This window comes from Ptiloglossa arizonensis, chromosome 7, assembly GCF_051014685.1.
Source record: "Ptiloglossa arizonensis isolate GNS036 chromosome 7, iyPtiAriz1_principal, whole genome shotgun sequence".
In the NCBI taxonomy this organism is placed as follows: domain Eukaryota; kingdom Metazoa; phylum Arthropoda; class Insecta; order Hymenoptera; family Colletidae; genus Ptiloglossa; species Ptiloglossa arizonensis.
In genome coordinates this window covers 21,005,960-21,021,047 of record NC_135054.1, presented here as the reverse complement: position 1 = coordinate 21,021,047, position 15,088 = coordinate 21,005,960, and the positions used below count along the sequence as shown (strand labels likewise).

The window sequence follows — 15,088 nt, the reverse complement described above, 5'->3', positions numbered from 1 at the left end:
GTTTGGATCAACCTCGATTAAAGGATTTGACTCACTTTCCTGGATCAAGAACGTTGTTTCTTTTTTTTTAAGAGAATGGTACCTTTTTACTGCGAATTTTAGCGCGTGCTTGACATTTCACAATGTCCGGACACCGCTGTGTCAAAAACAGTATGAATAACGGAATGTATTAAATTCGAGCATATTTTAACCATTCAACCATTCCTCGTAACTAAATGAGAGGAATGGGTGGTGCGACATCATCGATTTTAGCCGAATCTTGCGCAATTAAGGACATCGCGACACGGGATTGCAAATAATGACGATCCCGAGAATCCGAACGAGAATTTTCGAAATATTTTAACTCGTTCAGGTTTCAAGAATTTGACAGTAAATCCCAGGTGACGTAATTTCTTGACACGAAGTACGTTTTATTTAATTAGGATACCTCGTGATTCGCGATAAATCGATACAACGATGCAGCAAAAGACAACGACACAAAAGAAAAACGTAAATTTACATAATTGGAAGCGAAATAGAAGTCGAAGAGAAAATACGAATAGGCAACCGTTCAGAATCCAACAAATCAAAGAAAGAGGCGATGTTATTTATTTAAAATGTCCGATGGAATGTACATTTGTCATTTTTTTGCGTTCACCGGAATTATGGAAACAGTTATTTATTTATCTCCGGTGAGGAATCCCCGAATCTCGTTTCTTCTCGGCGGCCATGATGACAACACGAAACGAGTCGGCTGCAGCTTTTACGGTTCATTAAGTCGAAAGAAATAAGAGAGACGCGTCGAAGCATCCCGTACGGGGAATCCCGGGCGTTCAAGGGCCGATTAACACATCGTAGACTCGATGTTCTTGAGAACTAACCCGTATCCAATTGCTCTCGGACGGATTTCATGGTCAAAAAGAGTTCTATGATCCCTAACCGGTGTCAATGGTCCTCCAAGGTCCCGATTTTTATAAAAGCTAGACTAAATTCTCTACCCTTGAAATGTCTCTCTGATTCGATCCGATCAGCGAGAGAGAAAAACACTCTTTGTAAAGGCAGAAAAAAGGAAGCATTCGATAGTTGGCGCTGAAGTTTGGGAAGAAGTAAACAGAACGAAAACAGACCTCTGTCAAAGCATGACACACAGAATGGGAAGGAAATAACACAAACATTTCGCCTGGCAGTAAATTGTGGGAACGTCTGAAACATTAATATCTAAAAATAAATATTTCACGAATCGATTAAATGCAAATTGAAAGTTTACCCTTGGTATTTCGTACGTTCACGAAATCTTGAGAAACGTTACGAACAAGCACACCTTTAATTTATTTTCAGGACAACGATCTAATGGACATTGATTTCGAAGACAACTGTTCGCCATTGCACGGGTGACTAAACGTTATTAGCATTTTTGTAATGGAGGCTGCTGCAGTCATTCATATTTTCTCGAAGGAATCCTTGACATTCGGTATCCACCGTTCAATTCCACAATAAAAGTCCCACGAACGGACCCAACCGTTGCATCACCACGACCTTCGCGAATTTCTCTCGATCGTTTGAAAATTTCCAGACAATTTTTCGCTTCCTTTTTCACTTCCGCTTCTTTCTTAAAGTGGACTGCGGAAGTGTGTAATTGGGCAACCGACCATCGCGACAAGGGGCGTGGGAAGTCGGGTCGAAAGAACAAGGCCTCGAAGTCTGTAGTCCAGCGGGATTTCCATAAAACACTGGAAATAAAAACAGAAAAGAGAACAACGTAAATCAACGGAGACAAAAATCTTACTATATTTCTCGACGAGGAAAATTCGATAGACAACGAGTAAGATTCAATCTTCTCACTGGTAAAGAAAATAGACCAAAAAATTCACCAAACTTGTAGCATCTCTAACAAAAATCCACAAGAGACAGCCACTATTTTTCATACATCAATTTTGCAAAAAATTTAATCGGACGTTCGGACGAGAATGTGAAACTTAAATCTAAAGTTCCATTGCAATTCGTCGAGTCGTTCAAATGCGATAGTGTCAGTAAACATACACAAACACACACATACGTGCATCCATTCTGAATATACATACTCGATCCATATTTTTGCAGCTAAAGCGCGATTAAGGGGTCTTGAAACTGGTTTTTTTTGGAATTTTTGTCGCGATCGCAATAGTTCGTTTCCTCGCAAAACCGAAAGTAAAAATAGCCGAATCATCGTCGTTTGTCAGCCAATAGCCCGTACCACGAGGATCGTTTCTCTGCAACGTGTTAAACCGCGTCCAACATCTCCATAAGGAGGAGGCTCGTCCGTGCTAATGAGATGCGGCCGTTCCTCGTGAAGAGTGACTGTTTCGTACCTACGTAAATGCGTCGGGGTATCCCAGAACGCCTGGAACGCTCGTGGTTCCTATATAAAGACCGCCCTCCTTATTTCCTCATCGTCATTTCGCATTCGATCCTCGAAGGAACTCGTTACTTGGAACTGTGCTACAACTTTCGAAAAACCATGTCGAAGATCGTCCTGATTGTCCTGGCCGCTGTCCTGGCCACTGCTCTTGGATTCCCTGCCGCTGGAGAACAAGGTATAACACCCTTTCTGACGTCAACCTACCCTATTTACCAAGTCGACACTTTCGAGAAGGGGTTCCGGGTTCTTCAAGGGATTTGAGAATCGTAGTCGAGAAGCTCAAGTTCTCGGAAAAACCGGGTTTGGTAAAATTCAGTTCCAGAGTGGAGGTACTTGGGGGAGATGTATTGAAATTTATTTGAAAGGTTGAGATGTTGAATAGAGGTTGACTTTGCTAGACAATTCTAGGTCTTTGGAAAAACTACCCGTTGCTAGATTATTCTAGGCCCTTGGAAACATTGGGCGTGTTAAAATCTTAGTTCAGAGGTTGCGGTTCTTGAGAAAGTTATGGCGCTGAGAAGTCTAGGCTCTTGGGGGAACTGGGTGTATTACAAATCTTGGTTCAGAAGTTAATGCCCTCGGTGGAACTACGGTACACCGGAGAAATCCAGATCTTTGAGAGAACTGACTGCAACTTGGTTCAGAAGTTCAGATCCTTGGGAGACTTGGATCTACCAGAGAAGTCTACGTCCTTTTAGTAGTCAGAATCTCGGACTGCTTTCTAATCGTTCGTAATTTCTAATTTCGTCACTTTCGATACTTTTTACTCTTCTTTCGTCTCTAACCAATCACCATAGCATCTATAGACTTCGACTGAACAGTGATTAGCACCATACGCATCCCAGCTACGGTACCGAAATATTCTTAGCGTTGTGACTCATCGTTTAGTGACCGTCCGAGCAATCTGTTAACAGGTCGGCACAAATTGTTGTCTCTCGACCTTAAATCTTCCCAAGGTCGATGTCACCGTCACTTTTCGCTTGTTTCACGTAACCTTCGTCCGGTGGAACGTTCCCTGGAGCTACCTGCTCTCTTTCTCTATTTACTTTCTTAATCGTATTCAAAGACTCCTCTAAGAGCTAGGAGGAAGTTTCTAGAGGACGGTCGAACAAGTCGATTGTTTATCCATGGAAAATATTTCCTTTGCTAAAATACACTCGGTTTTACAGAAGGTCCACTGTCGAGGATGGTCAGAGAAGCGTCACCGGATCCAGAACCAGGTCACTATAGACACGGTTACGGAGGTTACGGAGGTTACGGAGGTTACGGTGGAGGTTATGGTTACGGACACCATGGTTACGGACATCATGGTTACGGACACGGAGGCTACGGAGGCTACGGAGGTTATCCTTATGGTGGTTTCGGAGGATTCTCTGGTAGCTCTGCACACGCTGGTTCAATTAGCTCGCCATTTGGAAGCGCGTCTTTCGCGAGCGCAAAAGCCGGGTAAATATTTCTGTTTTTATGTATTTTATACGTCCACTTCTTAATATTTTTTCCTGTCGAATTATCTTAATGGAAAAAATAATACTAATGGAACAGAATCGCGATACATACTCGTACAAAATACGAGTTACCAGGAGCTAATTAAAACGAGTAAATATTGTCCGATGTCGTAGGATAAATAAAAATATCCTCATAGTACTATCTATTGGTTTTCAAATACGAATCGAGGTTAAAAATAAAATATAATGCATCTGAGTTCTCGATATACGTACGTGCACCGATGCAAGGCATTTCGTTGATATCTTGTTTTCAATTGTTGTAACAACGCAACTGGTGACTCGTCGCGAGCGAAAACAACTTTGGTTGTCTTATGTCACTATTTATCTTCGAACGTTAATGGTGTCAAATGGAATCGTTGACAAGTTTATACGTAAAATTACGAAGCTTAAAGTTAGCAATGCAATAAGCGATCGTTTGAACGAAAAGGTTTAATATTTTACACAGCTTCCGTTAATTCCAGTCGAGATTCGAATATCGTTCGTTTACGTTACTTATTTTCTTTTGCAGAGGCTACGGACGACGATGAGATCCCGATTTAACACTGACGACCGTGAAATTTGATCATTAATTTGCTCGTTTCTGTACAATAACTAGACATTTGTAATTACTTTTGTATAATAAATTTTTTCTACCATTCAATTTTCGTTCCACGATTTCGGTGGTAGTTATTCGATACGTATTGTATACCACAGTGACGGAATAAAGGCACGTTATTTATTAAAAAAAAAATTGCAGACTCCCTCGAGTGACGAAAAAAAAAAAAAAAACGAGGATCGAAATTCTTTTCAATCGAACAAATTGTTTTTATATTCCCACTGACTTCGAATATTGTTCACACTGGTTTCTATCGATCGTGACTTTCCTTCGAAGAAGTATTAACTTTTACGAGAAAATGAATTTCTTATTTCGCGAAAATGAAATCGAATCGAAGTCAACCAAACGACGAAGAATATTCCACCTATGCAGATGTTCAATGCTCGCAACGAGTACACAGAGATATGTTTGATCTTATCCGGATGTTTGGAACGAATGTTTTATAAACCACGACGTGCCACGACACCTTTAATCGCGATGTCTCTCACCTATAAAAGCGAACGCACTGTCAGAGGGCGATCGTTAACGCGCTCGAGTCCCTTGCGATCGATTCTAGCGCGAAAAATTAATCGAAAAGTGGCGAAGAAATGAAGTGTCTCGCGATCATGCTGCTACCGTTCTTCTTACACGTAAGATCACACTTAATAGAGAAATTTCATAATTATTTCGATCCATTTCGCACAGTCTACTACTTAGACATCATCTAAAGTTAACATTTCATTATAATTGAATTTTACGTATTCTCAAGAAGTCGACGAACTTGAAACGATATTCCAACGATGCAAAATTGTTTCGTTTGCAGGTTCAGTGCGCGTCTCTTGCCAAATCGGACATGACAGGTAAGATTGTCCCTTTTACGTGTACCTTCGATTGGTAGACTCGAAAATATCCCAGGAATTTCTATAAAAAAAAATATTCCGCAAATAATTTCCTCTCAAAAATATTCCAAACCTTCTGCAAAACTCGACTGCTCCATTTTCACGATCCCGAAGCATCAATTTCTTCTTTATTTGATTTCGCCGCGAAGAGAACCTAGCAGACTCGAGCCAACAGCGAAGCGTTCGAGTTCATAGGGTCGCTGATGACGAATTCCATGGGAACAACGAGAATGGTTACGGTGGGACGACCAAACCTTCGGGAAATTTGAAACAAGTTAAATTTTTAACAGAGCTACCCGACTTGAACGAACTGATGCAACGCGAGGCAAGTGATGCGTTTTCGAACTCGGTGCATCGGTCTCAGATGCACTTAGAGTTGCATAGAATATTGAGGAACGACTTGGCGTTTCAGACGGAATTGTTCAAAGTGTTGAAAACCATCTTGAAAGAGTTGTCGCGAGACATCGGGACGAAGAGTGTTGACACCACGGTTAATGAGATGACCGACACAACCGTGTCACCGATGTTCATTAAACTGGCCTGGAGGAACCCTAACGGTTTGAGAAATTTGGTCAATTTGCCCGGAGAGTTGAATATTCATTACCCAGATGGCCAAGATAGCGAGAAACAACCAAAGTCAGGTAGACGAACCTCTACTATTTTCTCTGGGACGATCTTCTCTTTAGATTTATTTATTCAACGTCTTCATTTCGTACCCAAGTGTGCTAACAATTGTTCAGGGAAGACGAGGTACGGACGAAGTACTGTTACCAATCTCTGTTGCATCTATTCTATTGTATTCTTTGTTGTGTGCCCATATCTGTATTTTCACATTCTTCGGATTATAATTATTACATATTATAGAAGCGTATACGATCAATTAGAAATAATTAAATTAGAAAATAGTGTCAACGGTGGTCTAGGAGAGGAATAGAAGAGATTGAATGAAATTGAGTAACTTTTTCTGATCTCAATCGTGTGTAGAAGTGTGTTCGATTTATTTGGATCGTCTGTCGTTTCGTTTCACCGAATAATTTTTATCCTTTACAAGGACTGGAGGAAACTCTAAAATCGTTTTTATCTTCTCGTTTCGAATCGATGAACGAAGCTGAACTGAAGACTGTGAGGAACATCGAGCAATATCTGGACAACGTTCTTCTCGAGGCACAGAATCACATAATTTGCATACGAAATCTCTTCGAGAAACTTTGCAGGTAATTGAGAACGAATTAACGAACCGACGGCTTTCGAGCGAAATGTTACACGGAAATTAATTTGCAGAGAGCATCATGTCAAATCATCGCCTCCGGCAGCGATCGATAATCCTGGAAACAGTAAGTCGACGAATCAGACCAAAAATATGGTGGATAATTTAAAATGAAACTGATTCTGAAACCACATTGATGTGTGTACCATTCGGGATATACTCGACGAAATGACTATTGTTCCAACTCACCAGAAATTCGAGAGCTAATTATTAATATTGCAATAAAAAGAATCTATCCATTTTGAAATGCACAACACGAAGAAAAGTAGTGGCGTTGATTCCTTCGACCTTGAACATTCGCTGCATTAATTTTTTTTCAAGAGGGGCAAGTCTTCAAGGGAAACACAAAAGAAAACAATGTAGAAAAATATGGATGACTTGTATATTTCTTTTTTTCTTTTCATTTAACAATCGTAGGAGTATATTTCTGTTAACCTTTCGCAAAGTTTGCAAACCATCGCTTTAAACGATTATTGGATCGTACCGTTCCGTGGCTATAGAATTTACTAAAGCGTGGAAATCCTCGTGCTAATTCGAGTTTTCCACGTCAATTCTCACCAAGTTAAATATTGCGCCAGAAGCGATAAAACTCTTTCTCCGAATTGTTCGAAAAGTTTGATCGATTCCATTCCGTAACCGTTGACGACGAGAAAGAAACCATTGTGACGCGTTGCCTTCTCGTCGAGCAGGTAAGTTTATTGTTAACGTAATTCACGGATAATCGCAATAATGAAATACCACAGGTACGATTCAATTCAGGTAAATTTCACGCAGAGGGGAGCTTGGATTTGTTCGAAAGTGAAGATTGTTAACGATACGAACTGCGAATTGACACGAGTCCACGTTTGTCACTGTGTTTTACAAAACGGTGGGCCATCGTGTGCTTATCATTAATAACAATTGGTAACAATCGACCCTACGACATCGAATGTTCGAAAAAGTTCATCGATTACTGATCTTGATCGAGATTCTTTCGTTCTCCGCTCATTTCGCTAAAAATATTTCGTTTAATATCGATGAGTGACAAATTGAGTGCAAAGTACGTGATCGTGTCTGGAACATGCAGTTTCTTAACGAAACGTTGAAGACACTTGCATGCAGCCATTAATTGCGTGTAAGGGAAGCTCGAGCAGCTAAATCGAGACCTACAAGACGGTGGTGTTTGTTATCGTGACGCGATCTAATATCTGGCGTGAAATTGCATCCCTCCGTAATCGAATTTAAACTTGGTAATTCGATAGACTAATTTATGCGAATTTTTTAAGTTCCCTATCAATCGTGCTACGAAACACCGAAGGTATTCTTCGGTTACATTGACAATAGATAATTTCCTTTTCAATATTGTACTCGAGTCGTTAGAACTTTGGATAGAAAATTGAAAAAATGCAGTACAAGAATTGCATTCCAATGCGGTGCAATTTTCCATTTATATACATAGTAATTTTTGGAACTATTTTGACTTTATTGAAATGTCAATCAACGCTTCAAATTATTCAAGATTGATATTATTTTATTGTTAAATTTCTCAACGCCTGTAGAGTTGCAACCGTGGTCACGAATTGCATTTGCATCGAGTGACGTGCATTCCTTTAGGTGCACCGAGAGTACCGATGTTATTTTTCGAAATGTACTTTAGTTTTTATCCACGACACCACAAAGTATACAATCCACTAATAACGTAAAACTATTCATATTCTTCCATAATTTATTACCTGCTCTAACAAAAATTTTATTCGTTCAATTAATAATAAAACTTTCCTTATCCTCGATGATAACCGCACCGAAAAGAAACCTCGTAATTTTGATTTAAATTCCAAAAGAAATTACACGGTCGAATGTTGCGAAACTACAAATTGAATACTCTCGAGAACAATTACTCTACTGTAAATTGTTTCTCGCTTATAGTGCCAGGCACGGTGCAGCGAACTACGCAAATGAATATCTCAAAATGATCGTTGCACCGCTGTTACCGAGAATGATTTCATACTTCGCGAAGAACTTTTTCTATGCAATCTACAAGGGAACGAGTTTTCGACACGCATCGATACAATTTTGCACGAAACGGTTGCAACAACCGACGAAATGCTTTAAACGATGCAAAATTGTTCCGTGGTCTTCGCGTATCGTTTCTCGGATCGAATTTTCTCCCGAGAAATAATTTTCAAAGGCCCATGAAACAGTTCTCGAGGTAACGTCCAATTTCACGAATTGTCCGGAGTAAATACCCCTAACGTCGCGCGATTTACATTTATTGGCCAATTGACCTGAAACGCGTCCCATTCAATGTGCATACGGAGTGCATCAATTGAATCGCGTGGACGCGAGCAAATACGAAGCAGGAAGGAGCGAAGAGATTCGTTCTACAATCGACAACGATGAATCGTTTCGTGCTATTGATCAATCGATCCGTAACCATAGCTTCTATCGTCTTAACGCGATCAATCTTCCGTCGCGTTCCCCCGCTGTAATTGGGACGGTAGGGGAACGTCTTGAAAGGGTTTGAAATCTATGCTTCCCCCGCGAATACTTCTACGAAGAATTTCTATTGCTCCTGTGACCTCGAAAGAAGGAACGACTTCGTAATAAAGTTCCCCGAACGAAAACCCAAAGATGGGAAAAGTTTTATACGTAGCTGTATCGACAAGGGACCAGATCGATAGCGAAATAGTTTTCTTTCGTATTCAAACCGGCATAAATATACGTGTTTCTAATCTTATTTACACGACAGTTTACTAATTTATCGTTCACAAATCATTATACAGGTTGTGCACTTATAAACTTGTATCATCTGGTAACCCTTCCTTCATTCTCTATTGCAATTATTTGTTATCGATCTATTCATCAAATAAATAGACAAATATAAATAGTGAGACCTCTGTTGAATAAATATATCGATAAAAATCAAAGAGAATTAGATTCTATTGCTGTACATCTGTATACTGTATTTATAAACTTGATCGTTGATCTTCTGTTGTAATTATTTTCTATCGATGCCAATGGGGGTTCACTCTTCCAATCGATAAAAATAAATATAGAGATCTTTATTAGGTAAATAAAACGATAAAAATAAAAGAAACTTTGATTCTACAGCCACAGAAAAAAAGATCAGTTCTAGAGGAATTGTGACTCGTGCTGGGTCAGACGTTTCGGTGAATCTTCACGAAGCTCGTGTCTGACCAAAGTCACTCACACTGTCCATATTCTACTTATCGTTGCAACGTCTCTTTAACTGTTCTCTTTAACTCTTATCGTACCACGCGTGGGTCTTCTCGGACCCGGAGAGACTTTCACACCGCTTAAGATACGAAGTTAGTGTATCTTTTCTTAAAAATTAAGAATACGGTACGATGAAATAATGTATCGTCTCCGTTCGAAATATCTGTGTAAATTACGGGTCAGTTCGGACCCAGACGTGGTATCGCGAGACACAATTTCTTTTCTACCTGCAGTACACGTACACGTGTACATCATTGTATTTACAATTTTGCGTCTTTCCCTTGTCGTAACAATTCTCTTCGTTACCAAAGGGTGTACGTCGATAAAATAAATAAATAAATGCGAATAAACGAAGAAATATTCGACTCACTCGTGCTCGGTAACCGCTCAGGGATGTCCGGTGAACGCAGCCTCTCGTCGAGCGCGAAGCCTCGAATGGATCAGGGAAGCGTGATCGGCGTCGGCGTCGGCGCCGAGGGCAGGGCCGCCGCGAACCTTCGTACCGGCGCCACATTGATGAAAAGCGTCTCTATCTTCTTGATGAGCGGGCGCAAAGCTTCCGTGAACCCCAAGAGGATAACTTCCGCCAGCCCGAACCACGAGCCACGAAAAAGACAACGCAGAAGAATGTTGGACAGTGGTAGCACCAGGACTTCCAGTCACGTCGTCAGGTTCATCGAGTCCTTGAAGAAGAAAACCAGATTTTCGTGGCAAGTAAACTAACGTTGGAAATTTTCAAACGTACGCGTCGACGAAACAATACACGCGTTCCACTCGTTTCGTTTCAACAACAACCGTGTACGGAATTATCGATCATTTCCACGCGAAACCCTTTCAACGAGGTTTAATTACCCGTAGGCTCGAATTGGATAATCTGTGCAAACTCTACAAGAAGCTAACCAGTTCTGGACAGCAACAAGTAGGCCAGTCGTTTATTATCGGTAGAAGGCAGCAATCGAATCAAGCTATAGAGGTAACGACACTTCGAACAAAACCACCAGTTTCGAATACCACGAGTTTTAAGTCGCGTGCGTGAACCTGTCATTTGTGTTTGCGTGGAAACATGCGATCCACACGATTCTCTACGGTGTGGCGCGCATCCTGCGCTACGATGTCTCAATCCCTCGATTAACGGAGAAATTCTGTACATCCCTAAAGTATCTTTCGTTTATTGTCCCAATCGTCTCTCGTGACGACCAGATTGAATTCTTTTCTCGAGTAATTATACAAATTTATTGCTTCCACACCGTAGTGATTTACATTCGAGAAGAAAAGAGCGTAAGGTTCACGTTCCCTTGTACCTTCAAAAAGAAAAGAAATATGACGACGAGATTGAATTCTTTTCTCGAGCAATTATACAAATTTATTGCTTCCACACCGAAGTGATTTATATTCGAGAAGAAAAGAGCGTAAGGTTCACGTTTCCTTGTGCCTCCAAAAAGAAAAGAAATACGTAGATTAAATAAAAGTGTTCTCCAAATACGAAGAATTCAAGTCACGTTTCTTTTCTTAAAGAAGTAAAAGAATTTCCCAATCGACCCGGTAACTTTGTAAAATCTTTTCGAACAACGTCGAGACAAATTCCGTAATCAAAATAAGGTCCAATAGTTCTAAAAATTGACGCTCTTGGGAAAGATAATTCGATTGATAAAAGAATTATTTAACCAGGGTATCGACCGAGCCATTTTCCGAGATCTTCTTCACGGCACGTTCAAAGTGATCACCGAGGACGCATTGGTCGAGCGTATATTTTGCTGCTGGGATCGCGAGAACGAGGGAATCATCAGATTGGAACCGTGGATCATGGGACTGGATCTGTATCTTCGTGGAAGTCTACGGGAGAAGATTGAATTTTGCTTCAAAGTCTACGATCTGAACAACGACGGATTCATTACGAAGGATGAGATCTTTCAGTTGTTCAAGTAGTTAATTTTAATTGTTCTCGACGATCGATCGTCCAAACGGAGACATTTCTCGTGGTGAATCCATTGCTTCGTGCTTGCAGGAATTGTTTGATAAAGCAACCTGGCGAAGAAGACCCGGATGAAGCAGTCAGAGACCTGTCGGAGTTGGCGTTGAAGAAACTGGACGTGGATCGAGATGGAAAGATTTCTTTCCAAGATTACAAAGTGGCCGTCATGGAGGAACCTCTATTATTGGAAGCATTTGGACAATGTTTGACCACAGAGGAGAACTGTGCTTCCATTTTAGCCACGTTGCAATAATAGGGGTACAGCTCGACGAGTTACGAAAGATCCCTCTGGTGGGGGAACCCTGGCCACGCCCCATCACCGACCAGGTGACCTCTTGGGCTCGGTTTTTCAATATCTTTACGGTGTTATTTGCGTACTGTACACGGAATAAAAAAAGAACAGAGAGATGGAATAGTAGGATAGGGAAATGATGATGGGAGTGGTCACTCGGTGACCTTGGCGAGTTAATTTATTTATTTATCGGCCGAACGGGGAGAGAACTCGTCCCTGATTGCGAACGTATCCTAGAATTCTAGCCGGTTAATTGTGTAATGACGTAGAATTATCACGAGTTTACGTAGAAACGCACTGTACACAGAATCGTGTAGAATTACACCGGCTCTATAATCTCGGGGAGTAGGTATTCGATCCGACGAACAGTGTACAATTACGGCTGCGGTAACGTTACACGTATACCTATAACAAATAACAATAAATTTCATTAGAATTGCTAACTGTCAGATACGATTATGTCGAGTATTTTTAGACGGGTATCGTTCGAAATATAATAAAACTCGAAACCGGTGGAGGATTCACTGGATAGTGGACGAAGGAACGTTCGGTACGATGTGGTTCGGGCGTTGCTTTAATTCGACACCGTGTACACCTATCGTCCTGGAAAAGTAAACGAAGGATTAGAATTTGATAAAAATGTCAAACGTTTGCGAATGACGATTAACAAATTTGTAATCATGGCACCTGCCGTTTATTAAAAACAAATTCGATAGTAATCGTAATTACAAACAATAATAATATTAATAATAATATAATATAATATAATAATAATAATAATAATAATAATAATAATAATAATAATAATAATAGCATAATTACAAAATACGCTCGATCTGGCTTTCTTACAGCGTGTTCGCTGAATCAGTCTTAACCCTCGGATTACCAAGCATCGAAATCACTCATTCTCCAAGTATATTTCTCTCTTCGTTCTTTAACCTTTCTTCAGGCTCTGTCGATGTTTTACTTCGCTTTGAAAAATATCGATCGAACCGTCGATCCTCGATCGATAACCCGAAGGCTAATTAAACTATAAAACGTTCTAGAGGTATGTTACAGTGATGCAGGGGTTTCTTCTTGACGTAATTGAAACAATTGACTTTTCTTTACTCTGCCGCGCGCAACAAAATATCTGCTTCTCTGTCGCGGTACTTCCGGTTCCGGGGACCAGTGCCGCGACCTCAAGGTTCCTTTTCACGGTCACTCGTGTTTCTCTGTTTTCTTCATTTTTTTTTATATATATATATATAATATGAATATACATATATTTTCTCGTCAAATATATATGTATTCATTTATTTGTTTATATATATTCTTTTATATATTTATTTATTTTTATATATATATATATATTTCTGTAATAATTAATATACACGCACGCGCTCGCGCGTTTACAGGATGCGTCGCGAATCGGTCGTTTGTATCTTTGTACGATTATCACTGGAACAAGGGTGGAGGGGGGAGGTGAAAGATCGCTTCGGTTGTACTAAGGCAATCGGATTCTTCGTAAATTTTTGAAAAATTACCCCGAGATTGAGGACAAGGTTTCCTTCGATTGACAGTTTTGCGAATTGTGTATACGTAATGTTGGGAGAGAAGCGAGCGATAAACAATTGATCGAACGTTAAGGCGATTTGTACATTGATCCGTCTTTGTGCTTGGAATTTTTTTTTTTTAATACCTGGGTGGACCACGTCGAGCATCGATCGCGACTGGAATTGAACTACGACGAGAATAACGGAGGATCTTCTATTTGAAAAATCCGACTCGCGCCTGAAATATATATATTTACATATTTTGAACGTGCACCTTACGCATTATAGTCGTGAACACCGGTTCCCGACGCACCCTTTGAACGCTAATATTCGTAAACGCGCTCCACGGAAACGAGCGGGACTTTTATGCGCGAATAAAAAATAAACGATCCACGTTCGTTTCGTCAGAGTGCTGAGATCTGCTGAGGGTGTCGAACGACTTTCGTCCATTGTGACGTGAAACTAGCAGTCAGATAAAATACTATTTCGTCTTTCGTTTTTCCTCGTTTTCTTCTACATACATATATGCGTAACATATATATGTGTATATATATATATATATATATATATATATATATATATATATATATATATATATACATTTATATATATATATATACTCGTACGTATATTGATTCATCGTAGTGAGAACGACGATTCGATTATTTAAGTTCCTCTGTCGTCGTTATGCTTGCGTTTTAATCCTCGTTTGACGTATTATCTCGTAACTCGCCGCGTAAATACATAATGTAACTCATCCGTTGTTTATTATTCTTTACCCATTTCTTTATTTTTTTCGATGTTTCTCCGCTAAACCGGTCTCGCGTCGCTGTTCGGTTCCAAAGTTTTCTTTCAACACGAGATTCTACGACGAAGAGCAAATTCCGTGTTCCAGCGCCCTCGAGATCCGAGGGCTCGGTTTATTTTCTGCTTCCCGGTCGTCAAAATAGTATCTTACCCGCTTCTAGAAACTAGACAACGAAGATTCGAGGAGGATAGACGCGTTTTCATTCCGGTTTTTAGGCACTTAAACGTCGGGAGTAGTGTTGGGAACCTTAAGGTGGAGGTCCATCGTAACGCTTGCTATTTCCTATTTACAGTCTTGATTGAAACGCGTGTTACATCTTCCGGGAGGAATTGCGTATCGACGAACGACACCGAGTATCGTTTGCCGGGCAAAAATCTCGAATGGCCGATAGATGAAACTTGGAATCGAAATTGTCACTGGTTTTCTTTTTCCTTTTTTTTTTCGTGGTTGAACTCAGCCACTGTACGCACCAAGGTACAGTGGCGCGAGTGAATCGATTGCAAACACTGTACGCTTCGAGGTACAGTGGCGCGAGTGAATCGATTGCAAACACTGTACGCTTCGAGGTACAGTGGCGCGAGTGAATCGATTGCAAACACTGTACGCTTCGAGGTACAGTGGCGCGAGTAAATCGATTGCTACC

At 40.5% G+C, this 15,088-nt stretch overlaps 3 protein-coding genes across 4 annotated transcripts; all 3 read left to right on the top strand.

Annotated features, from left to right (window-relative positions):
- Positions 1-2,320: 2,320 nt before the first annotated feature.
- LOC143148996 (uncharacterized) lies at positions 2,321-4,522 on the top strand. Its single transcript, XM_076315893.1, has 3 exons — positions 2,321-2,552; positions 3,547-3,823; positions 4,391-4,522. The coding sequence occupies exons 1-3, from the start codon at positions 2,336-2,338 to the stop codon at positions 4,407-4,409; spliced, it is 513 nt and encodes a 170-aa protein (XP_076172008.1). The 5' UTR covers positions 2,321-2,335; the 3' UTR covers positions 4,410-4,522.
- A 131-nt stretch (positions 4,523-4,653) lies between these two features.
- Positions 4,654-6,869, top strand: LOC143148995 (uncharacterized). Of its 2 annotated transcripts, none has more exons than XM_076315892.1 (5): positions 4,654-5,316; positions 5,505-5,680; positions 5,768-5,996; positions 6,464-6,569; positions 6,637-6,869. In XM_076315892.1, exons 1-5 carry the CDS (start codon positions 5,310-5,312, stop codon positions 6,734-6,736), a joined length of 618 nt encoding a protein of 205 aa, XP_076172007.1. In that variant the 5' UTR covers positions 4,654-5,309; the 3' UTR covers positions 6,737-6,869. The 2 variants fall into 2 exon arrangements, with proteins under 2 accessions (XP_076172007.1, XP_076172006.1); XM_076315891.1 differs by having other exon boundaries at positions 6,407-6,569.
- A 3,362-nt stretch (positions 6,870-10,231) lies between these two features.
- LOC143149519 (calaxin-like) lies at positions 10,232-12,799 on the top strand. Its single transcript, XM_076316957.1, has 4 exons — positions 10,232-10,548; positions 10,697-10,811; positions 11,507-11,760; positions 11,844-12,799. Exons 1-4 carry the CDS (start codon positions 10,232-10,234, stop codon positions 12,061-12,063), a joined length of 906 nt encoding a protein of 301 aa, XP_076173072.1. The 3' UTR covers positions 12,064-12,799.
- Positions 12,800-15,088: the final 2,289 nt, after the last annotated feature.